General features: G+C 41.8%; 1 protein-coding gene across 1 annotated transcript in view; it reads left to right on the top strand.

Annotated features, from left to right (window-relative positions):
* The window catches only part of LOC139415044 (gamma-aminobutyric acid receptor subunit rho-2-like), a 33,290-nt gene extending 13,333 nt beyond the window's left edge, over nucleotides 1-19,957 (top strand). Inside the window, exons 3-10 of the mRNA XM_071162800.1 lie at nucleotides 13,181-13,248; nucleotides 16,270-16,493; nucleotides 16,704-16,786; nucleotides 16,897-17,037; nucleotides 17,319-17,471; nucleotides 17,651-17,859; nucleotides 18,057-18,080; nucleotides 18,206-19,957. Coding sequence (XP_071018901.1) covers nucleotides 13,181-13,248; nucleotides 16,270-16,493; nucleotides 16,704-16,786; nucleotides 16,897-17,037; nucleotides 17,319-17,471; nucleotides 17,651-17,859; nucleotides 18,057-18,080; nucleotides 18,206-18,520 — 1,217 coding nt within the window. The 3' untranslated portion in view covers nucleotides 18,521-19,957. The remainder of the gene's footprint in view (nucleotides 1-13,180; nucleotides 13,249-16,269; nucleotides 16,494-16,703; nucleotides 16,787-16,896; nucleotides 17,038-17,318; nucleotides 17,472-17,650; nucleotides 17,860-18,056; nucleotides 18,081-18,205) is intronic.
* The last annotated feature ends 4,260 nt before the right edge of the window (nucleotides 19,958-24,217 follow it).

Raw genomic sequence — 24,217 nt, 5'->3', positions numbered from 1 at the left:
AGGCTGAAACACCTGCATTTTGGAGCTGCCTTACTCAAGAAAGAAAAAAAAGAGACCATGTTTGTATGCAGCTTTATTAACTTAGTGATTTGATTTATTTTTACATTGTTTGCAAACTGATATGTGACACTTATTAATGCCAAAATAACATGCAAAACAGGTAAGCTCAAAACAGGTGGGGAATGACGGGTCGCCACTGGATATTTCAGTAGTTTTTTTTAATACATTTGCTAAAATTTCTAAAAACCTGTTTTTGCTTTGTCATTATGGGGTATTGTGTGTAGATTGTAGAACAATTTCATCCATTTTAGAATAAGGCTGTAACGTAACAAAATGTGGAAAAGGTCAAGGGGTCTGAATACTTTCCGAATGCACTGTACATAGAATTCACACTGATATAGGACCAGGCCGACTGTAAACTGCATTATGGCTGAGCATGGACATGCCAAATGTTGTCAATAAGCAAGATTAAATTCACTAAAAAGAGAGCGAATAATTCAAATCAAATTCTAAAACGAAACAAACAAATTCTAAAACGAAAGGGAGAATGTCCACTCACAGTTATGCTGCTCCCAAATAGGCCTATGTTTTATGAACATAATCGGAACCATTTTACAGATCAGATCGCATTCACACATCTCCAGAAGTTGCATTGCAAGCGCGCCACGGACATTGTCACCATAAAACATTCTAATACGTTTGGTTGTAATAAAATTCTACGTAAAACAAGCAAATGTTTTCTTTATTGTGCATGTCCAAAATGGGACCTTAATAGCTAAAATAATGTGGGCCTGCCTACAATGCACAGATAAAAAGGGAATGTCAGCTCACTGTTTTACTCATCTTAAACTTAATATTTGAATAAAGCTTTGGTGATTAAGATTTATAACCAAGTGGTCTCAAGAGCCAAACCCTTTATCGACAGTCTTGACTACTTTGCAATTGCATTGGGCACGACAAAAAGCCTTCATTGAGAGGAGGCTATGCTTGGTTTTTAATCAAATTTTTTTTTTTGTAAAAAACATATATTTTTTAGTTTTCTAAATACGAAGTATACAGGCACCAAAAGCATGTTAGTCTACTCTTGTTTCATCTACATATGGGCAGTGTGCATCATGGGTGGATAGGCTGCGTTTCCACTGTCAAAATTCATGCCATAACCATTACCGCTAAATCCAGATTTTTGTTGGTCTTAAATATCCCTATTAGCGCTGCCTGAAATTAGCACTTTGGATCATGTTTAAAAGGACACACCTCAGATGTTTCCACCCCACCCATCTGAGCGCAAGCAAGTTGATATCAGACCGGTAAATTGCAGAATCGGACGTTAGGCCTGGAAAATGACAGTGCAGCAGTTTTTACATGACAAAATTGCAAACTAACGTGCTATTTTAATTAGAATTTTAGACCCCTTTAGGGGGTCACATTAGCCCATAGAAAACACATTGAATGACACATTCACACATGGAAAAACAGTCAAAAAACAAATACCCATTTTGTTTGGCAAAAAAACTACTTCCATATACAGTACCAGTCAAAAGTTTGGACACACCTACTCATTCAAGGGTTTTTCTTTATTGTTACTATTTTCTACATTGTAGAATAATAGTGAAGATATCAAAACTATGTAATAACATATATGGAACCATGTAGTAACCAGAAAAGTGTTAAACAAATCAAAATATATTTTATATTTGTCACGTCTATTCCTGCTCCCCCTCTCTGGCATTCGACATCGCCGGTTTACTAAATCACCGATCCTGGAAACCATCATTACGTGCACCTGCTCCTCATGATGACACACACCTGGACTCCATTTCCTTACTCATTACCTCCCTATATCTAGCACTCACTTAGGTTTATTCCCCAGACAGTATTGATGTTATTTCAGGTCTGTACACTACTATTGTTTCTTGTATTGTTCCATGTTTATCGTATTATTAAACTCACCACTTGAACTTGCTTCCTGACTCCCAGCGTCTACTTTACAGAATACAGCCTCGACAAATGGAAGCAGCATTCACAAGTGATAGGCTAATATTGTCACCCATCAGACTACTCTTGATTTCATCTTGTCTTTACATATACTAAATAATATATGTGGGAAATTTGTTTTGATTTAGAATGGACCATTGTCATGCAGCAGTCTCGAAACAGGGGCAGCGGAATAAAATACAGTTCATCTATACACTTAAATATCGAATGGAGGACACCTTTCCCGTGGCTAATTTTCATGCCAGCCAGGTAGGCTATACTCCTGCTGTAAAGAGAAGCAATGTGCTTAATATTAGGAAAAATAATTATAGTAGTCCTAGCCTATAGAAAGCTGATGGGATCCTCCTCTTTTTAATAGAGGCCATCACTCTGTTTAATCGAGCAATTGCGTAGCCTGTTGCGCAACATGAGCTCATGGGCTCTCATGAAGTGTTTGATTAGATTTTCGATTACATTTGCATTGATGTCAGAGTGATTAGAGGAACAATAGAGTGCCAGGCAGTTAGCAAGTTTGGTAGGCTACAAATGACCATGAGCAGCATCGGTGCTTGGAGAAGCCTAATTACCGTGACTAAACAGTCACTTGGAATTTGACTGCCCTAATGACTTGTGACCGCCATTGTGGCGGTAATACGGTCACCGTAACAGCCATAGGTGTAAGTCAATATTAGGAAAGTCTTCCCAATGTTTGGTATACTCAGCGTATACTTCCATTTTTTTTTTACTTGGTCCCGGACTACCTTCAGACGAGTCTTGTGAGGCCTGTGGGCATCCTAGAGCAAAACAACCAATATGCACGTGTTCGTGGGAGTCTCACCTTCCGATAGTGTGTAGCCCAAACAGTTTTGACGCTACAGACGTTTTTGTGAGAAGACTGATTTTCAGGATGTCTCCTGGTCTGACATACACCGCTGTAGCACTGCCACCTTCCACCACAGATGCGGAAGGCCGACATCAGCGGATGCAGTGGATTGAGATCTCTAGTTTAAATGGACAGATTTTTATGGGGATTTTTTTATTATGCTCTAGGCCTAGGGGACTTACAGATTTTGTGATCTTTCCTGATCTGCTGGTATTTTACAGCAACATTACATAATTGAGTACGTTTACATGCACAGTAATAATTCAATATTAAACTGATTATGGCAGTAGGCAGATTATGCAATAGTCATGTAAACACCTTACTCTGCTTATCATAATCGGCGTGAGGTCAAAATCGAAGTAAGAATACAACGTTTAAACACCTGGTGTCCTGAAATATCATTTAAATTATTAGGACACGTAAACACCATAACCTTTCGTTCTACCAGTGTATTTGATCTGCGCATTTGCTAGCACCAGCCGAGTGAGCCTCCCTCTTTAGCTCGATTGAAGTGAGTTCAGAAGAACTGAATGTATGCATCCTAGAAGTAGTTTTCATATACAAACTTTATATGTCCCAACTCAGAATCAAATATGCTTCCCAAAAATAACATGGTCGGTGTGGTAGAGCGTTTATTTTGATTGGTGATTTTCTGCATTTATCAGAGTGCCATCAGGTAACCTGATCTCAGATGTGTCCATGTAAACAGGATTATTAAGGAATTCATTCTTCTTGCAAAGCATGTAAATGTTTTAATCAAACTATTAAATTAATCTGACAGTCCACAACAATAATCACATTACTGTGTGCATGTAACCATACTCATTGTTCTGTACAGAGATCCGGATAGCTAGCGGTTGTCTTGACTCGTGTGTATGAGAAAACTGACTAAATTATGCCGATCAACCTGTTTGTTATTTTATTTTATCTGTATTTAACTAGGCAAGTCAGTTAAGAACAAATTCTTATTTTCAAAGACAGCCTAGGAACAGCCATGAGGTGTTGGTTATGTGTTCATTTTTTTTTGTAGTAGTAGTAGTTTCGTAATTTCTGTGTTATCTTTGAAGTCTTTGTAGCAGTCAGCTGACTGGGGAATTGCTTCCTCTGTCATCTTGACTTCCACAACAGAGACACTCTTGATGACTGAATTCATCAGCACAGGCCATAGTGTCTGGAGTTGTGTCCCCCATTGACAACTGTTTACCAGATCATAGTAACTAGGATCATAGTCTAGGGTTGCAAAATTCCGGTAACTTTCCCAAAATGTCCAGGTTATCTGGATCCCTGATTATTCACTCCTGATTCTGGGAATCTTCCAAACGGGATTCATAGAAAACCAGGGAATTCTGGGAAAGTTACTGAAATTTTGCAACCCTACTTAGGTCCCACTCTATGAAGAGACTGAAGAGAAAAATATAAGTCAGTCACACAGGGATTTGCTGTGATCTCATCAGAATATCTTATACGTGAGCTTTAACAAACAACTATTTTCTAGGGAACAGGAAAACCGATACGGAGCCTATAATGACCCATAATGATTGTTCTCAGGAGTGGTCTTCTAAGAAAAGCACACCTCCCACAGCCACAGCCTCCACACCTCCCACAGCCACAGCCTCCACATCTCCCTCAGCCACAACCTCGACATCTCCCTCAGCCACAACCTCCACACCTCCCACAGCCACAGCCTCCACACCTCCCACAGCCACAGCCTCCACACCTCCCACAGCCACAACGTCCACACCTCCCACAGCCACAGCCACAGCCTCCACACCTCCCACAGCCACAACCTCCACACCTCCCACAGCCACAGCCTCCACATCTCCCTCAGCCACAACCTCCACACCTCCCACAGCCACAGCCTCCACACCTCCCACAGCCACAGCCTCCACACCTTCCACAGCCACAGCCTCCACACCTCCCACAGCCACAGCCTCCACACCTCCCACAGCCTCCACACCTCCCACAGCCACAGCCTCCACACCTCCCTCAGCCACAGCCTCCACATCTCCCTTAGCCACAGTCTCCACACCTCCCTCAGCCACAGCCTCCAAATCTCTGTCAGCCACAGCCTCCACACCTCCCTCAACCTACACACCTCCCTCAGCCTCCACATCTCCCTCAGCCTCCACACCTCCCTCAGCCACAGCCTCCACACCTCCCTCAGCCACAGCCTCCACACCTCTCACAGCCACAGCCTCCACACCTCCCTCAGCCACAGCCTCCACACCTCCCTCAGCCACAGCATCCACACCTCCCTCAGCTTCCACACCTCCCTCAGACACAGCCTCCACACCTCCCTCAGCCTCCACACCTCCCTCAGCCTCCACATCTCCCTCAGCCTCCACATCTCCCTCAGCCTCCACATCTCCCTCAGCCTCCACATCTTCATCAGCCACAGCCTCCACATCTCCCTCAGCCATAGCCTCCACATCTCCCTCAGCCATAGCCTCCACACCTCCCTTAGCCACATTATCCGCATCTCCCTCAGCCACAGCCTCAACACAGCCACAGCCTCCACACCTCCCACAGCCTCCACATCTCCCACAGCCTCCACATCATAACCATGCCCTCCTGTGGCTCCAGATGGAGGGAGCCAATGTAATCACTATGAATTAAAGATATGTTTCTTAAATAACCACCCCAATCCCCCGCTAGTTCCGTCTAATCCAGGGGAAGAGGCTGCGGGAGTTCAGGCTGTTCTCCCAGCAGTTGGCAGGTGTGGCGAGCAGCATCATCCACACAGGTCCTGGGAGGGGAGGTGGTCCCGGGGGAGCTACTGCCTGGGAAGCTGGTGCCTGGGTCCCTGGGTCTCTGCCCAGTTAAGGATCTGATAGATGGCATATAGTGTGAGTGAGGAATGACAGGGCACCCAGCTGGCACAGGGCAATGAATTAATATCCTCTCTTCCAGGTAACAGGGTAGGGGAGGCTGAGTGACAAGAGGCTTTAGTTACTAGCGATTACATAAGAGGCTGGCACTACGGCAGCGCAGGCAGATTAGACAATGGCAGGCGATCAGGACACTACCAAAATGCAAAACAAACATACAGTTGAAGTCGGAAATTTACATACACCTTAGCCAACTACATTTAAACTCAGTTTTTCACAATTCCTGGCATTTAATCCTAGTAGAAATTCCATGCCTTAGGTCAGTTAGGATCACCACTATTTTAAGAATGTGAAATGTCAGAATAATTATAGAGAGAATTATTTATTTAAGCTTTTATTTCTTTCATCACATTCCTAGTGGGTCAGAAGTTTACATACACTCAATTAGTATTTGGAAGCATTTGCCTTTAAATTGTTTAACTTGGGTCAAACGTTTTGGGTAGTCTTCCACATGCTTCACACAATAAGTTGGTTGAATGTTGACCCATTCCTCCTGCTGGTGTAACTGAGTCAGGTTTGTAGGCCTCCTTGCTCGCACATGCTTTTTCAGTTCTGTCCACAAATTTTCTATGGGATTGAGGTCAGGGCATTGTGATGGCCACTCCAATACCTTGACTTTGTTGTCCTTAAGCCGTTTGCCACAATTTTGGAAGTATGCTTGGGGTCATTGTCCATTTGGAAGACCCATTTGTGACAAAGCTTTAACTTCCTGACTGATGTCTTGAGATGTTGCTTCAATATATCCACGCAATTTTCCTCCCTCATGATGCCATCTATTTTGTGAAGTGCACCAGTCCCTCCTGCAGCAAAGCACCCCAACAACATGATACTGCCACACCCGTGCTTCATGGTTGGGATGGTGTTCTTCGGCTTGCAAGCCCTCCCCCTTTTTCCTCCAAACATAACAATGGTCATTATGGCCAAACAGATCTATTTTTGTTTCATCAGACCAGAGGACATTTCTCCAAAAAGTACGATCTTTGTCCCCATGTGCAGTTGCAAACCGTAGTCTGGCTTTTTTATGGCGGTTTTGGAGCAGTGGCTTCTTCCTTGCTGAGCAGCCTTTCAGGTTTTGTCGATATAGGACTCGTTTTACTGTAGATATAGATACTTTTGTACCTGTTTCCTTCAGCATCTTCACAAGGTCCTTTGCTGCTGTTCTGGGGTTGATTTGCACTTTTCGCACCAAAGTACGTTCATCTCTGGGAGACAGAACGCATCTCCTTCCAGAGCGGTATGACGGCTGCGTGGTCCCATGCTGTTTATACTTGCATACTATTGTTTGTACAGATGACCGTGGTACCTTCAGGTGTTTGGAAATTGCTCCCAAGGATGAACCAGACTTGTGGAGGTCTACTGAGGTCTTGGCTGATTTCTTTTGATTTCCCATGATGTTAAGCAAAGAGGCACCGAGTTTGAAGGTAGGCCTTGAAAAACATCCACAGGTACACCTCCATTTGACTCAAATTATGTCAATTAGCCTATCAGAAGCTTCTAAAGCCATGACATAATTTTCTGGAATTTTACAAGCTGTTTCAAGGCACAGTCAACTTAGCGTATGTAAACTTCTGACCGACTGGAATTGTGATACAGTGAGTTAAGTGAAATAAACTGTAAACAATTGTTAGAAAAATTACTTGTGTCATGCACAAATTAAATGTCCTAACCGACTTGCCAAAACTATAGTTTGTTAACAATACATTTGTGGAGTGGTTGAAAAACAAATTTTAACCTCTTTGTGCTAGACGTGCCGCTAGCACCCCACCTCGACAACATCAGGTGAAATTGCAGAGCGCGAAATTCAAAATACAAAAATAGTATTATTAAACATTCATGAAAATACAAGTGTTATACATCATTTAAAATCTTAACTTCTTGTTAATCCAGCCGCTTTGTCAGATTTCAAAAAGGCTTTACGGCGAAAGCATAACATGCGATTATCTGAGGACAGCGCCCCGCATACAAAAGCATTAAAAATATTTTCCAAACCAGCAGAGGCGTCACAAAAGTCAGAAATAGACATAAAATAAATCACTTACCTTTGAAGATATTCCTATGTTTGCAATCCCAAGGGTCCCAGCTACATATCAAATGGTCGTTTTGTTCGATAAAGTCTCTTTATATCCCAAAAAAGTCAGTTTATTTGGCACGCTTGATTCAGTAATACACCTGTTCCCCTCATTCAAAATGCATACAAAGGAATCCCAAAAGTTACCAATAAACTTTGTCCAAACAAGTGAAACAACGTTTCTAATCAATCCTCAGGTACCCTAATATGTAAATAAACAATCAAATGTAAGATGGAGAATAGTGTGTTCAATACCTGAGATAAATAATGAAGTGTGCCACCAGACTACAGTCAAAATGAGAGCCACCTTGAAAAAATACAAATTCTAGCTCATTTTTCAAAAAACTACCCTGAAACCTAAAGACTGTTGACATCTAGTGGAAGCCATATCAATCTGGGAGTATTTCCTTTGATTTTCCCATAGACAGGCATTTCAATGGGTGGTCAGCTCCAAAAAAAATCTGGATGGATTCTCCTCTAGTTTTCACCTGCCATATCAGTTCTGTTATATTCACAGACATTATTTGAACAGTTTTAGAAGCTTCAGAGTGTTATCTATCCAATACTACCAATTATATGCATATCCTAGCTTCTGGGCCTAACAGGCAGTTTACTTTGGGCAACTCAGTCATCTGCCCCCTATCCCTAAGAAGTTTCCAACCTAAGTGTATGTAAACTTCCGACTTCAACTGTATGTATTATGCGTTACTTGTGCTTCTTATGTGAACCTTTAACATGGGTTAGATGAAACTGTGTGCTATATAATTGCATAGAGAACTGATTTATAGGATCTATGTGCTGTTTAAATAAAGATTACTTTATTTGGAGAAATTCTCAAATCAAATGTTATTTGTCACATGTGCTGAATACAACAGGTGTAGGTAGACCTTCCGTGAAATGCTTACGAGCTCTTAACCAACAATGCAGAGTTTAAAAAATAAAATAAAAAATAAATGTGCTAAATAAACTAAAGAAAAAATTGTAACACAATACAAACAACAATAACAAGGCTATATACAAGGGGTACCAGTACCGAGTCAATGTGCAGGGGTACAGGTTAGTCCAGGTAATTGAGGTACTATGTACATGTAGGTAGTGGTAACGTGACTATGCATAGATAATAAACAGAGAGTAGCAGCAGCGTATGTGAAGAGTGTGAAGGAATGTGAAAGTGTGTGTGTTGCGTCAATATCAAATCAAATTTTATTTGTCACATACACATGGTTAGCAGATGTTAATGCAAGTGTAGCGAAATGCTTGTGCTTCTAGTTCCGACAATGCAGTAATAACCAACAAGTAATCTAACTAACAATTCCAAAACTACTGTCTTATACACAGTGTAAGGGGATAAAGAATATGTACATAAAAAGATATATGAATGAGTGATGGTACAGAGCAGCATAGGCAAGATACAGTAGATGATATCGAGTACAGTATATACATATGAGATGAGTATGTAAACAAAGTGGCATAGTTAAAGTGGCTAGTGATACATGTATTACATAAGGATGCAGTAGATGATATAGAGTACAGTATATACATATACATATGAGATGAGATGAGATGAGATGAATAATGTAGGGTATGTAAACATTATATTAGGTAGCATTGTTTAAAGTGTGTGTGTTTGTTTTGTGTGTGTGTTGGAGTGTCAGTGTAGTCAGTGTAGTATGTGTGAGTTTGTGGTTAGAGTCTAGTGAGTGTACATCGAGCCTGTGCAAGAGAATAGGAAATAGGAATAGATAAGAATAAAATTAAGAATAAAATTACAGGGTCAATGTAAATGTAAATAACCGTTCAATGGCTTGGGAGTAGAAGCTGTTAAGGAGCCTTTTGGTTCCAGACTTGGCGCTCCAGTACCGCTTTCCGTGTGGTAGCAGACAAAACAGTCTATGACTTGGGAGGCTGGAGTCTTTGACAATTTCTAGGGCCTTCCTCTGACAGCCCCTGGTATAGTGGTTCTGGATGTCAGGGAGCTCGGCCCCAGTGATATATTGGGCCGTATGCAATACACCTTGCGGTCAGATAGATGCTGACTAGTTACCATACCAAGTGGTGCAGCTGTATAGAGGGCAATATGGTGTTGAACACTGAGATGTAGTCAATGAACAGCACTCTCACGTTGGTATTTGGCGTTCTTGGGCACAGGGACTATGGTGGTCTTCTTGAAACATGTAGGTATTAGAGACTGGGTCAGGGAGAGGTTGAACATGTCAGTGAAGACACTTTCCAGCTGGTCAGCGCATGCTCCGAGTACACGTCCTGATAATCCATCTGGCACTGCAGCCTTGTGAATGTTACCCTATTTAAAGGTCTTACTCACATTGGCTACAAAGAGTGTGATCACACAGTTGTCCAGAACAGCTGGTGTTCTCATGCATGGTTCAGTGTTGCTTCCCTCAAAGCGAGCATAGAAGGCATTTAGCTCCCCTGGTCAACTCATGTCACTGGGCAGCTCGAAGCTGGGTTTCCCTTTGTCATCCGTGATAGTTTGCAAGCCATGCCATATCCGATGAGCGTCAGAGCCGGTGTGGCAGGACTCAGTCTTAGTTCTGTATTGACGTGTTTTCTGTTTGATGGTTCGTTGTAGGGCGTAGCAGGATTTCGACATAGCGTGTCCGGATTAGTGTCCCGCTCCTTGAAGCGGAAGCTCTAGCCTTTCGCTCAGTGCGGCTGTTGCCTGTAATCCATGGATTCTGTTTGGAATATGTATGTACAGTCACTGTGGTCACTTATTATTGAAGCCGGTGGTATACTCCTCAATGGCATCGGATGAATCCCAGAACATATTCCAGTCTGTGCTAGCGAAACAGTCCTGTAGCTTAGCATCCGCTTCATCGGACCACTTCCGCATTGAGCGCATCACTGGTACTTTTTTGCTTGTAAGCAGGAATCAGGAGGATAGAGTTATGGTCAGATTTGCCAAATGGAGGGCAAATGGATTTTTGCTTGTAAGCAGGAATCAGGAGGATAGAGTTATGGTCAGATTTGCCAAATGGAGGGTGAGGGAGAGCTTTGTACGTGTCTCTGTGTATGGAGTAAAAGTGATCTATTTTTACCCCCCCCCCCCCCCCCCCCCCCCCCCAGTTTTCCTGCATTAAAGTCCCAGGCCACTAGGAGCGTCGACACTGGATGAGCACTTTTTTGTTTGCTTATGGCCTTATACAGCTTGTTAAGTGCGGTCTTAATGCCACCATCGGTTTGTGGTGGTAAATAGACAGCTACACTCTTAGAAAACAAATTGCCATCTGGAACCTTAAAGGTTATTTGGCTGTCCCCATAGAAAAACCCTTTGAAGAAAACTTTTGGTTCCAGGTAGAACCATTTCCACAGAAGGTTTTAAATGGAACCCCAAAGGGTTCTACCTGGAACCAAAATGTGTTTTCCCTGGAACCAAAAAGGTTTATCCTTGGGGACAGCCGAATAACCCTTTTGTAACCCTTTTTCTAATACTGTACGAAGAATATAGTTGAAAACTCTCCTGGTAAATAGTGTGATCTACAGCTTACAGGTACTCTAACTCAGGTGAGCAAAACCTTTAGACTTCCTTAATATTAGAGATCGCACACCAGCTGTTGTTGACAAAGAGACACACCCCACCCCCGATCTTACCGGAGGCTGGTGTTCAGTCTTGCCGATGCACGGAAAACTGAGTTAACTGTATATTATCCATGTCCTTATTCAGCCACGACTCGTGAAACATAGGATATTACTGTTTTTAATGTCCTGTTATTAGGAGTCTCGAACAGAGCACATCAAGTTTATTCTCTAGTGATTGCAAGTTCGCCAGTAGAACTGAGGGGGTAAATGTGGATTATCCACTCGTCGACACAGTCTCGCCAGGCATCCGACTCGCCAACCTCTGTAGCGGCAGCTCCTCTTCTTACGAATAACGGGGATTTGGGCCTAGTCTGGGAAGAGCAGTATGTCCTTTGCGTCCTACTCATTAAAGAAAAAATCCTTGTCCAGATCGAGGTGAGTAATCATTGTTCTGATGTCCAGAAGCTCTTTTCGGTCATAGGAAACAATGGCAGTAACATTATGTACAAAAGAAGTTCAAAACAACGCAACAAAAACACACAAAATAGCACAATTGGTCAGGAGTGCTGAAAACGGCGGCCATCCCCTCTGGCACCATTTTGAGTCCATATACTGGCAGAACCACAAACCTAACACAAATATATCACTCATGACTCATCCCCTGCAATCAAATGAATATTTGAAAATATGAGTGTGTGGGTTTGCCCTCAAACGGTTTTTGATATTAGCTGTAGATTATCTGTAGCTGTAAGATCATGTAGTAGTAATTGGAGTCTTGCTGGGATTGTGGTGCTGATCAAAGGAAAAGGATACCAGCGATAACGAGGAAGAAATACTGTATGTAGAAGATATGGAAATCCCATGAGCTCCAAGTTAAGACCTAAACTCAGACAAAAGGCTTTTTCTTCTACACTAATACAATGCAGTAAAATAGTTTCCACATTTTGTGGTCTGAAATGTTGACACTTTTAATGTATTTACATTCTTCTACTGATCTACACAACTTACTTCCCAGGGTTACAATTGAGAGTGTGAAAATGTCAGACTCTAACACAACAAAATGTGAAAACTGTGCAGGGGTTCACATGCATTTTCACTGCATACCATACACTGAGTGTACAAACATTAAGAACACCTGCTCTTTTCATGACATAGACTGACGAGGTGAATCCAGGTGAAAGCTATGATCCCTTATTGATGTAATTTGTTAAATCCACTTCAATCAGTGTAGATGAAGAGGAGGAGACAGGTTAAAGAAGGATTTTTAAGACTTGAGACAATTGAGACATGGATTGTGTATGTGTACCATTCAGAGGGTGAATGGGCAAGACAAAATACTTAAGTGCCTATGAACAGGGTATGGTAGTTGCTGCCAGGCGCACCGGTTGGTGTCAAGAACTGCAATGTTGCTGGGTTTTTCACGCTCAACAATTTCCGGTGTGTTTCAAGAATGGTCCACCACCCAAAGGACATCCAGCCAACTTGACACAACTGTGGGAGGCATTGGAGTCAACATGGGTCATCATCCCTGTATATTGCTTTCAATACCTTGTAGAGTCCATGTCCTGACAAATTGTGGTCAAGGGGGGGAGGGGTGCAACTCCATATTAGGAAGGGGTTCCTAATGTTTGGTATACTCAGTGTATATCAAGAGAAAGTAGCATTTGTATGTTTGATATCTGTCTCTGTGATACGCTTTCACACTAACTCACCTTAAACCATTTATGTCAACTCGTGTTTTCACCTGAAACCTTATCTGCTGAATATGAGGACACTAATTATCAGGAATATAATCAGAACAAAAATAATCTCACTATTGTTTTGCAGGCCCTGCTGTCCCCGTGGGAGTGGATGTTCAGGTGGAGAGTTTGGACAGTATATCAGAAGTGGACATGGTAAGTGAATTGATAAACAAACATTGAAAATGTTAACATTTCAATGAAGTCAATGTTAACAACTTATCACAGGTCAGTGGAACATCTGAAGTGGTCAGTGTGATAATATTTAAATTAATCAACTATTGGATGCAATGGGTCACTCCTACAACAAATTGAACCCCTGAAAATGAATGGGTCATTCACAATCTGCCAACAGGTGTTTTGCAGCTGATACGCTATAATCCACTATACTTGTCATGCTCATTAATCTCTTATTCACAGACGGATAATGAAAATGGATAATAGAAGCACAGTGCTAGAAATTATGTTTCATGTTCCACCACAGTAATATAATTAAATGGAACTTATTTTCTAAGCTGCAAATTGGAGTCCAAACAGCAGTCCTGATGTTCTGTAAGCCTCTGTGTGGGAGGATAACCAAGGATTACATTTCATTCAGATCTCAGTATTTGTATATAATTGTTTGAAAATAGACAGGGCAAATTATTGCTTTCAAACAATGACTTTCCTTAATGATATAATGTAAGAATGATGGAGGACAAGTGTGTTCAGTCAGACTTATCAGCCATAAGTATCATTATGCATTGTTACAGTGGTCTATATTTGTTAAATGTGTCTCCATTTGCTGTTATTCACGCATTCTATGTAATGACAAAGGTACTGAAGTGGGCACCGTTATTGTCATTATTATTTTAAGTCATTATTTCAGATCTATATGAGTTTGAGTCTCTTAAAACAGGTGTGATGAGTGCAGATGCATGAAGACAGGACACACCAAGAGAATTTATCAATGAAACAGACAGCATGGGGGGTGGGGTCATCGTTGTATAATCAGACTACAGTATGTATGGGTGGGACATCGTTTGTACTACATAGAAGGAAATAGAGATACAATAACAAATGCAAGAACACCTCTTGGGAAACATGTTTTTCTTCTTGGTGTAGTCGGGCATAAAATAGATCCGTTTGCCTATTAACAGATACAGATCAATGAGCAGATCGGGAGGAAAGGGATATGTGTGACCAATGCAACCTCTAACCCAAAGCTGTCATTACTGTATGTGTCTCATCATCACTAATGTCAACTCTGACGGCCCTCTCTGGACATATTACATAATATGTTCCCTACTTATACTGAGAACATATGTCTGATCATAAACCTACGCTGTAATCCAGGGACAGGGTGAGACCCTGGTAATCCCAATATACGGTGCATTTGAAAGTATTCAGACCCCTTGACTTTTTTCACATTTTGTTGTAGCCTTATTCTAAATTTGATTAAATTATTTTTCCCCTCATCAATCTACACACCATACCCCATAATGACAAAGCAAAAACAGGTTTTTAGATGTGTGCAAATGTATTAAAAAGAAATACCTTTCAGACCCTGACTCAAAATTGAGCTCAGATGCAACCAGTTTCCATTGGTCATCCTTGAGACATGTCTACAACTTGATTGGAGTCCACCTGTTGTAAATTCAACTGATTGTACATGATTTGGAAAGGCACACACCTGTCTAAATAAGGGCTCACAGTTGACAGTGCATGTCTGAGCAAAAACCAAGCCATGAGGTCGAAGGAATTGTCCGTACAGCTCCGAGACAGGATTGTGTCGAGACACAGATCTGGGGAAGGCTACCAAAACATTTCTGTAGCATTTAAGGTCTCCAATTCTTAAATAGAAGAAGTTTGGAACCACTAAGACTCTTCTAGAGTCACCACTAAGACTCTTCTAGCTGGCCGCCTTGCCAAACTGAGCAACAGGGGACGAAGGGCCTTGGTCAGGGAGGTGACCAAGAACCCGATGGTCACTCCAACAGAGCTCCAGAGTTCCACTGTGGCGATGGGAGAACCTTCCAGAAGGACAAGCAGCTCTGCAGCACTCCACCAATCAGGCCTTTATGGTAGAGTGGCCAGACAGAAGCCACTCCTCAGTAAAAGGCATATGACAGCCAGCTTGGAGTTTGCCAAAAGGCACCTAAAGGACTCTCAGACCATGAGAAACAAGATTCTCTGGTCTGATAAAACCAAGATTGAACTCTGGCCTGAATGCCAAGCATCACATCTGGAGGAAACCTGGCACCATCCCTACGGTGGGAGCATCATGCTGTGGGGATGTTTTTCAGCGGCAGCGACTGGGAGACTAGTCAGGATCGAGGGAAAGATGAACAGAGCAAAGTACAGAGAGAGATCCTTGATGAAAATCTGCTCCAGAGCGCTCCGGACCTAAGACTGGGGCCGAAGGGTCGCCTTCCAACAGGACAATGACCCTAAGCACACAGCTAAGACAACGCAGGAGTGGCTTCGGGACAAGTCTCTGAATGTCCTTGAGTGGCCCAGCCAGAGCCCAGACTTAAACCCGATTGAACATCTCTGGAGACCTGAAAATAGCTGTGCAGCAAAGCTTCCCATTCAACCTGACAGAATTTTAAAGGATCTGCAGAGAAGATTGGCAGAAACTCCCCAAATACAGGTGTGACAAGCTTGTAGTGTCAAGCCCAACAAGAGGCTGTAATCACTGCCAAAGGTGCTTCAACAAAGTGCTGAGTGAACAGTCTGAATACTTCTGTATTCCGTTTAAGAAAATATATATATATATATATATATATATATATATATATATATATATATATATATATATATATGTACAAACAAGCTTTTGCTTTGTCATTATTGGGTATTGTTTGTAGATTGATGAGAATTTATTTATTTTTTTTAATCAATTTTAGAATAAGTCTGTAACGTAAGAAAATGTGGAAAAAGTAAATGAGTGAATGCTTTCCGAATGCACTGTACATAGCCACGGGAAGATGTTTGGGGGCGGGGGTGCTGCTATTTTTTTTTCGTGACGGCTATATCAGTCCGTCAGCACCCCTACTTTCCACGGCAATGCCAATATATACAATGGTTCAATCTAGAACTCTCCGTCCAGAAAAGGGTTCAGAGGATTTATACAAGGCTGCAACCAACCAACAAGTTAATCCAAAAGCTATCTCTTTTTGTTTTGGTGACCTGCAGGACTTCACTATGACCCTTTATCTAAGGCACTACTGGAAAGACGAGAGGCTGTCCTTTCCCAGCACAACCAACAAGAGCATGACGTTCGACGGTCGCCTGGTCAAGAAGATCTGGGTGCCTGATGTGTTCTTCGTCCACTCCAAGAGGTCGTTCATCCACGACACCACCACAGAGAACATCATGCTCAGGGTGTTCCCAGATGGACACGTGCTCTACAGCCTTAGGTGAGGATGTAAGCTGCTGCTGTTCCTAGATTCCTTTTGTGTCCATCTCCACGTTCTTCAGAAGTGCAACAGCGACATTTCTATGATGCCAGCGCAGAACTCAGTTGATCCAAATTTTCCCAGCAGACATTTCCCCAATCTCATAGAGGATGTAGCATGTTGATGTGTTATGTTTGCGTCATCGTGGGTATGTTGTGTTTAAATCCCCAGGGTGACGGTTACTGCTGCCTGTAACATGGACTTCAGTCGTTTCCCTCTGGATTCACAGACCTGCACATTAGAGCTAGAGAGCTGTGAGTAGTGGGACTCTTACTGCCTAACACTGTGTTTAAAAAGGGATTTGGTGTGGTGGTACAAAAAATCTGGCAGATTTGAATTTGAAATCCATGTCTGTTATCTCCAGATGCTTACACGGATGAGGACCTCATGCTGTACTGGAAGAGTGGGGATGAGTCCCTGAGCACCGACGACAGGATCTCTCTGTCTCAGTTCCTCATCCAGAAGTTTCACACTACCTCTAGACTGGCTTTTTACAGCAGCACAGGTAGATCCACAAATCAGGATTTAGGGTCTGATGATAATATGTACTGTATACAAATCACACATACTGTACAAAAATTGACTCCATGTTGCAGGATATTAAGTCAACATTTTAATATATTGTAGCACAACAGTTTGTATGGATTTTTGCATGTGACACTTTCACTGTTTCCCTATACAGTACATAGTTGTACAAGTACATCTGCTCTTAGGTTCTTCAGAGAAACATAACCCATTTTCATATTTATGGTGATTCCTCACGTGTCTTTGTCCTCTTCTCTCCAGGGTGGTACAACCGTCTGTACATCAACTTCACCCTGCGACGCCACATCTTCTTCTTCCTGCTGCAGACCTACTTCCCTGCCACTCTGATGGTCATGTTGTCCTGGGTGTCTTTCTGGATCGACCGCCGGGCCGTACCGGCCAGGGTCTCACTAGGTAAGTTACACTCTTAGAAAAAATAACATTCAACCTAAAACATAAAACATCCTTCAGCTGTCCCTCTGGAGAACCATTTGAAGATCCTTTTCTCTAAGAGTGTGGAGTCATTGGTTCATATCTATATGAGGATACTTCCTTCAGTCTTGTGCTCACACAGATGTTGTACTGTGCTCCAGGTATCACCACGGTGCTCACCATGTCCACCATCATCACTGGAGTCAACGCCTCCATGCCCAGGGTTTCCTACATCAAAGCTGTGGACATTTACCTCTGGGTCAGTTTTGTGTTTGTGTTCCTATCGGTGTTGGAATATGCTGCCGTCAACTACTTGACGACGGTGAGGGACGGAAAAGATCGGAAGCTTAGGGAAAAGGCCAGAGAGCAGGTAAGGGCCCCCATCCTATCATACCACACTGTACTGCTGTTTTTTATGTCCTTTCAGCATTTTTCCTACTCTGATCTCTCTTTCTCTAATTAATAAATAAATATGCCTTTCAGCAAATGCTTTTATCCAAAGCGATTTAGTCATGTGTGCCTACATTTGTTTAAATGTCATCTCACTTTCTCTCCACTGCCCGACAGTCCCTGAGCCTAGCCAGAGAACAGGTAAGGATCCTCATCAAACCACACTGAACTTTGAGTCCTTTCAGCATTTTTCCTACTCTGATCTCTCTATTTTTATTGCTCTTTCCCTCAACCCCCACCTCTCTCTATTTCTCTCTGCCATACAGTCACTCCCCTGCACCTGTGGCATGTCCCACACCGGGACCGTGATGGTGGATGGCGACGGGACCTACAGCGAGGCCGACACCAACAGCCTGGCCGGATACACCAGGGCTGACGCTCCCGAGGACACCCCAGAGAAGCAAGAGCACATGGTGGTGCACCTATCCCTGGACAATGAGTCCACGGGAACCAAGAAGAAAGCGCGCTTCCGCAGCTTCAGCCTCATGCAGAACACCCACGCCATAGACACCTACTCCCGCATGATCTTTCCAGGATCCTACATTATTTTTAACCTCATATACTGGTCTGCATACTGCTGAGGCTCTCCCAGATGGTCCTGGTACAGTCAGCAGAGAGACAATCTACTGGTGTTTACTGTACCAGATAAAACAGGACAGCTATTGGACTCTGATAATGACTCAAAGTGGTAATGACCTCCATATCTTAACACCTGGGTGCATAACGGCAGATCTCACAAAGGATTTCCCAGATCTCTGGATGGATAACACCATACTATCCTCACACCATTAGCTACAACCATCTTACTACTTGACTCAACTGTACAGCTTTCCTACTTTCTCTATATAAACTATTTACACAACCATGCAGGTCCAGGCAAACAAAGTACGATGGACTACCTACCTGCTCTTCTCCTATTTATTTCAATTTGATCTCTGGAATCAATGCTGTTTTATCTTCATGGTACTGTCAAAGCAGGGAAACAATATCTGTAATACTGACAGTATATGTACATCTGGAATGGACTAAGTGTTGCCCAAGCTTGCCTCTTTAACCAGAAAACAGAAAAGCTTGCTCTATAATGCGAGGGTTTGACCTCTAAACCACGTTTATTTGACAGATCAGAGTGAGTGCAAGCACCAATTGCTAATGAGCACATTGAAACACAGCCACAGACTTGTCTTCTATGAATGCACCAAGTGTTATTATTTTTAACAGTTGATAATGATTGAGAAAACCACACAAAAATGTAAACCGACATAATACAAGATGGAATTATCATGAAAAATATTCACATAGATACAGTATTTCATTGTTTATTTCATTGTTTATTCATTATTAACCTATTTATTTATTCATTCATTTTTGGCCTTTCACTTTACTTACATAATTACTTTTTAGTGCACTGATAGACTCATATTCCATTATACCTTAAGATGTTAAAAACAATGAGACTGGATAGATTTTTCAGAGTGGCTGCAGTTCCCGAATTTCTTATGAGGTCAGTGGTCACAGAAATTATGTGAGGATGGATACCATTTATGAATGCTTATGTGAACTATCATGAAGCATTATCAGTGATGTAATGAACTTGAACAGCCTTAAGTGAACTGTTTTTTTTATGGCTGTGGTTCCACGCCACAGCTATATTTTTTCTGTTTGTTTGTTTGATTGACTGTTTGGATTACGAGTGACTACATATCGCTTTGTGCAAGTTTTCTAGACAGTATTCTAGCCAACCAATATATTAGTAAACATGGTACTGTATGTAGTAAGTAGGTAGCCACAAGCATGAGCTGGATTTACTAGGCTGTGATGTCACTCATCAGAACGCACGAAGCTCTTGCATCCATATTGCCGCTGTAGATATGTCAGCATGTTGGACAAATGCTTAACCAATGCAAACCACCTCATGCAGATGCTTGTCCACAAGCTGCACAACTACGGCTGATTATTGTTGCATCAAATATTAAGAATGTATCCTTTTTGGAGCAGATTTTATAAATAAAGGCTTTAAACTAAAAACAAGTTTGCAGTAAAAGTGTTTGAGAATAATTCATGACCATACAGATGCTGTCAGTCTAAGAAACATTTCATTTTAAATGCTGGAGGTAGTTAAATGCTGGAGGTAGTTAAATGCTGGAGGTAGTTACGGTAATTTTCCCCAAATTCCCAGGTTTTCCAAAAATCCCAGTTAGAAGATTCCCTGAATCAGGAGGTGATATGCAGGAAATCCGGAATTCTCCAACCAGGATTTCTGGAAACCCTGGGAATTTTGCAACCCTGGCTGGATTATGACATTGTTTCCTTATGGATGAGACAGCGTTACTCAGGACTAAGGACTATGAGATAATATTACTGGAAATCTTAACTTCTAAGAATAATTTATATCGGAGACAATCTTCCCATGTGACATACATCCGTCTTTCCGTAATATATATATTTTGGAACGCATTCAGAGAACATTTAAATCCCCAAACAAATCAAATTAAATTAGCCTCAGTGAGAACGTCTAAGCTGCCACCACCTACACAGCGCACTGCTGCCATATGTGCCTATATATTACAGCATATCATTACAACATAGTGGAGCTCACAGGAGGCTGCTGAGGGGAGAATGGCTCATAATAATGGCCGGAATGGCGCGAATGGCTTCAAACACTTGGAAACCATGCGTTTGATGTGACACCATTCCCCAATGCCGCTCCAGTCATTACCACAAGCATGTTCTCCCCAATTACAGTGCCACCAACCTCCTGTGGTGGAGCTACAGTACAGCTGCTTATACATTGCCTTCAGACAGTATTCACAGCTCATTACTTTTTCCACATTTTGTTGTGTTACGAAGTGGGAATAAAAGGGATTTTATTTATATTTTTTTGTCAACGAATACCACAAAATACTATGTAATGTCAAGGTGGAAGACAAAAGCTATTTAAAAAATATATTATAGAAAATAAAACACTAATATACCCTGATTCAATACATGTTAGAATCCGCGATTAGAGCTTTGAGTCTTTCTGAGCAAGTCTCGAAGAGCTTTGCAAACCTGGATTTTCCCATTATTCTTTTAACAAATTCTTCCAGCTCTGTCTAGTTGGTTGTTGATAATTGCTAGAACCATTTTCAAGTCTTGCCATAGATTTTCAAAACTATAACTAGGCCACTTAGGAGCATTCAATATCGTCTTGGTAGGCCTATGTATATTTGGCCTTGTGTTTTAGGTAATTGTCCTGCTGCAAGGTGAATTTGTCTCCCAGTGTCTGTGGCAAAGCATACTGAACCAAGTTTTTCTCTAGGATTCTCCTTAGTCCTTGCAGATGACTAGCATACCCATAACATGATGCAGCCACCAGCATGGTTGGAAATATGAAGAGTGATACTCAGTGATGTGTTATGTTGGATTTGCCCCAAATATAATGCTTTGTATTCAGGCCAAAAAGTTTCATGCCATATTTTTTGCAGTATTACTGCAGGATGTATGTTTTGGAAAATGTGTTTCTCTACAGGCTTCCTTCTTTTCACAATGTCATGTACAGTACAGTATGTTAGTGTTGTGGAGTAACTACAATGTTGTTGTTCCATCCTCAGTGAGCTCCTATCACAGCCATGAAACTCTGTAACTGTTTTAAAATCACCATTGTCCTCATGGTGAAATCCCTGAGCGGTTTCTTCCTCTCCGGCAACTGAGTTAGGAAGGACGCCTGTATCTTTGTAGTCACTGGCTTGAAATTCACTACTCAACTGATAATTGTATGTGTGGGGTACAGAGATGGGGTAGTCATTTAAAAATCATGTTTAACACTATTATTGCACACAGAGTGAGTCCGTGCAACATATTATGTTTACTTGTTAAGCACATTTTTACTCCTGAACTTAATTAGGCTTGCCATAACGAAGGAGTTGAATACTTATTGACTCTAGACATTTCAGCTTTGAATTTTTTATAAATGTATAAATAATTCCATTGCGAAATTATATGGCATTGTGTAGAGGCCAGTAACACAAACAAAATGTGGAAAAAGTCAGTAGTATCCCTTTCAGCAGGATATATCTGACCTAGCATTGACCAGTCAAGCAAGGCCTGGTAGTTGACATACTGAACATCATAGATGTCAGGGGTCTTGGCTGAGACATTCAGCAGAAAAATGACATTGCTATCATCGAACCGCAACTCAGTTTGACCCTCTGTCCTCTGTCTTCAGAGAAAGAACAGTTGCCTGCTAGGTTACAGTGATGCATGTTAAATTATGTAATCTGTGTATAGATGGGCAGGTTGTTGTCTATTGTTGTCCCATCAGCTGACCGCTGTCTGTCCCCCTCATAGTAACTCAGTCACACAGGGGGAGGTGGGTCCAGAGATACCCAGTTCCACTACCCTCCATGGCAATCTAATCCACACTACAAATTCACACAAAAGTTTACCCACCAAGACCCTTCCCAGAAATGTGACAGTTATGCAGGGCATAACTATTTATGAGTAGGCAACTCCTTTTCTGTGTGTGTGTGTGTGTGTGTGTGTGTGTTGGAAAATTGCCAACAAAAATTCCCTCTACTCCACAGATTAATAATCAGATATATGTTCAATAGTTTAGCTGATATAATACTCATAGAACCATTATGTGGGTTTTCCAGAGGGAATCCAGTAGATCGACTGAGTGCACAAAACATTATGAACACCTGCTCTTTCCATGTCATAGACTGACCAGGTGAGTCCGGGTGAAAGCTATTATCCCTTATTGATGTCACTTGTTAAATCCACTTCAAATCAGTGTAGATGAAGGGGAGGAGACAGGTTAAAGAATGATTTTTAAGCCTTGAGACATGGATTGTGTATGTGTGCCATTCAGAGGGTGAATGGGCAAGACAAAATATTTAAGTGCCTTTAAACGGGGTATGGTAGTAGGTGCCAGGCGCACCAGTTGGTGTCAAGAACTGCAATGCTACTGGGTTTTTCACGCTTTCAATTTCCCATGTGCATCAAGATTGGTCCACCATCCAAAGGACGTCCAGCCAACTTGACACAACTGTGGTAAGCATTGGAGTCAACATGGGTCAAGCATCCCTGTGGAACGCTTTCGACTCCTTGTACAGTCCATGCCCCGACAAGTTGAAGCTGTTCTGAGGGCAAAAGGGGGTGCACCTCAATATTAGGAAGCTGTTGTTAATGTTTTGTACACTCAGTGTATTGTATGGGACTGAATTATGCCATACTCACACTGTCATATTTAACTGAACCATCATCATCAGTTGACAGTTAGTTGGTTAGTGCAGATTAACTTCTAATGAAGAGAGATAGAAAAACCCTTTATGTAATGTCATGCGGTTGGCTTTGCATCAAGTGCTGCAATCTTCCACCAACCAAATCCAGATTAATTCTGTGTGTGGAGAAGCGATTGGTGAAGTGGGGCAAAATCTGTCAGTTCTAAAATAAAACTGCCACACATGCTATGACATAACGGCAACAGCATTCTAAGTTCTTTATGTCATGGGTGAAGATGTGGCTTTCCTTACCTCTGTGATAGCTGATGTGTTGGTGAGCTTTCTGAAACAAAATGGCTGCCGTGGCATCACCCAGTTATGTGCTCCTTTTTTGACAGCGGCAGTAGTTAAGGTGAGTTTCCCCGATGCGTAAATCACTTTAAGCATCTCTAAAAGAGCTATATGAATCCAATCAATTGTGTATTACTAATTTTTTTACATTTAAATTATTAAAATGATAAAATAGGAAATAAAAAAAAGACTTTGCCATCAGGTAATTTATCAGGTAGGCATTTCTGCAAAACAAATCTCCACAAAAAATTCTTGCACAATACAACATTTTTGGTTATATATATAAATCACTGCCTCACCAGCGTGATCCACTAGATACAATTCAGTGATGTTTTAGACCATGCTGCCCTCTATTGGTTGAAAATAAGTATGCAATAGAAGGTTCTTTCAGATGAAATCCAACTAGATGTGTTCTCTGTAATCTTGTGCCATTGCTCTCAAACAGCAGGTGGTGGTGCTATAATACTACATACTGCACCTTGCATAGAAACTGTAGTGAACACTGCTGTCATTGAGAAAGACTATATCTTACTTCCTGATAACTTGAATACTGGGTTAGGGTTGGTTGAGGCTAAGGTTAGGCTTGAACAGAGATCTGGACATGAAGCAAGGGTTAGGGTTGAAGTTAGAGTTAAAGTTAGAGTTAGGGTTGATGTTAGAGTTAGGGTTGCACTTGCCAGTTCAACTCTAACCCTCAGCCACAACCCTATCTTCATGTCCACATGC

The sequence above is a fragment of the Oncorhynchus clarkii genome, chromosome 8 (genome assembly GCF_045791955.1).
Source record: "Oncorhynchus clarkii lewisi isolate Uvic-CL-2024 chromosome 8, UVic_Ocla_1.0, whole genome shotgun sequence".
In the NCBI taxonomy this organism is placed as follows: domain Eukaryota; kingdom Metazoa; phylum Chordata; class Actinopteri; order Salmoniformes; family Salmonidae; genus Oncorhynchus; species Oncorhynchus clarkii.
The sequence above is the reverse complement of the archived record's forward strand: the minus strand, read 5'-3'. Positions and strand labels throughout refer to the sequence as shown.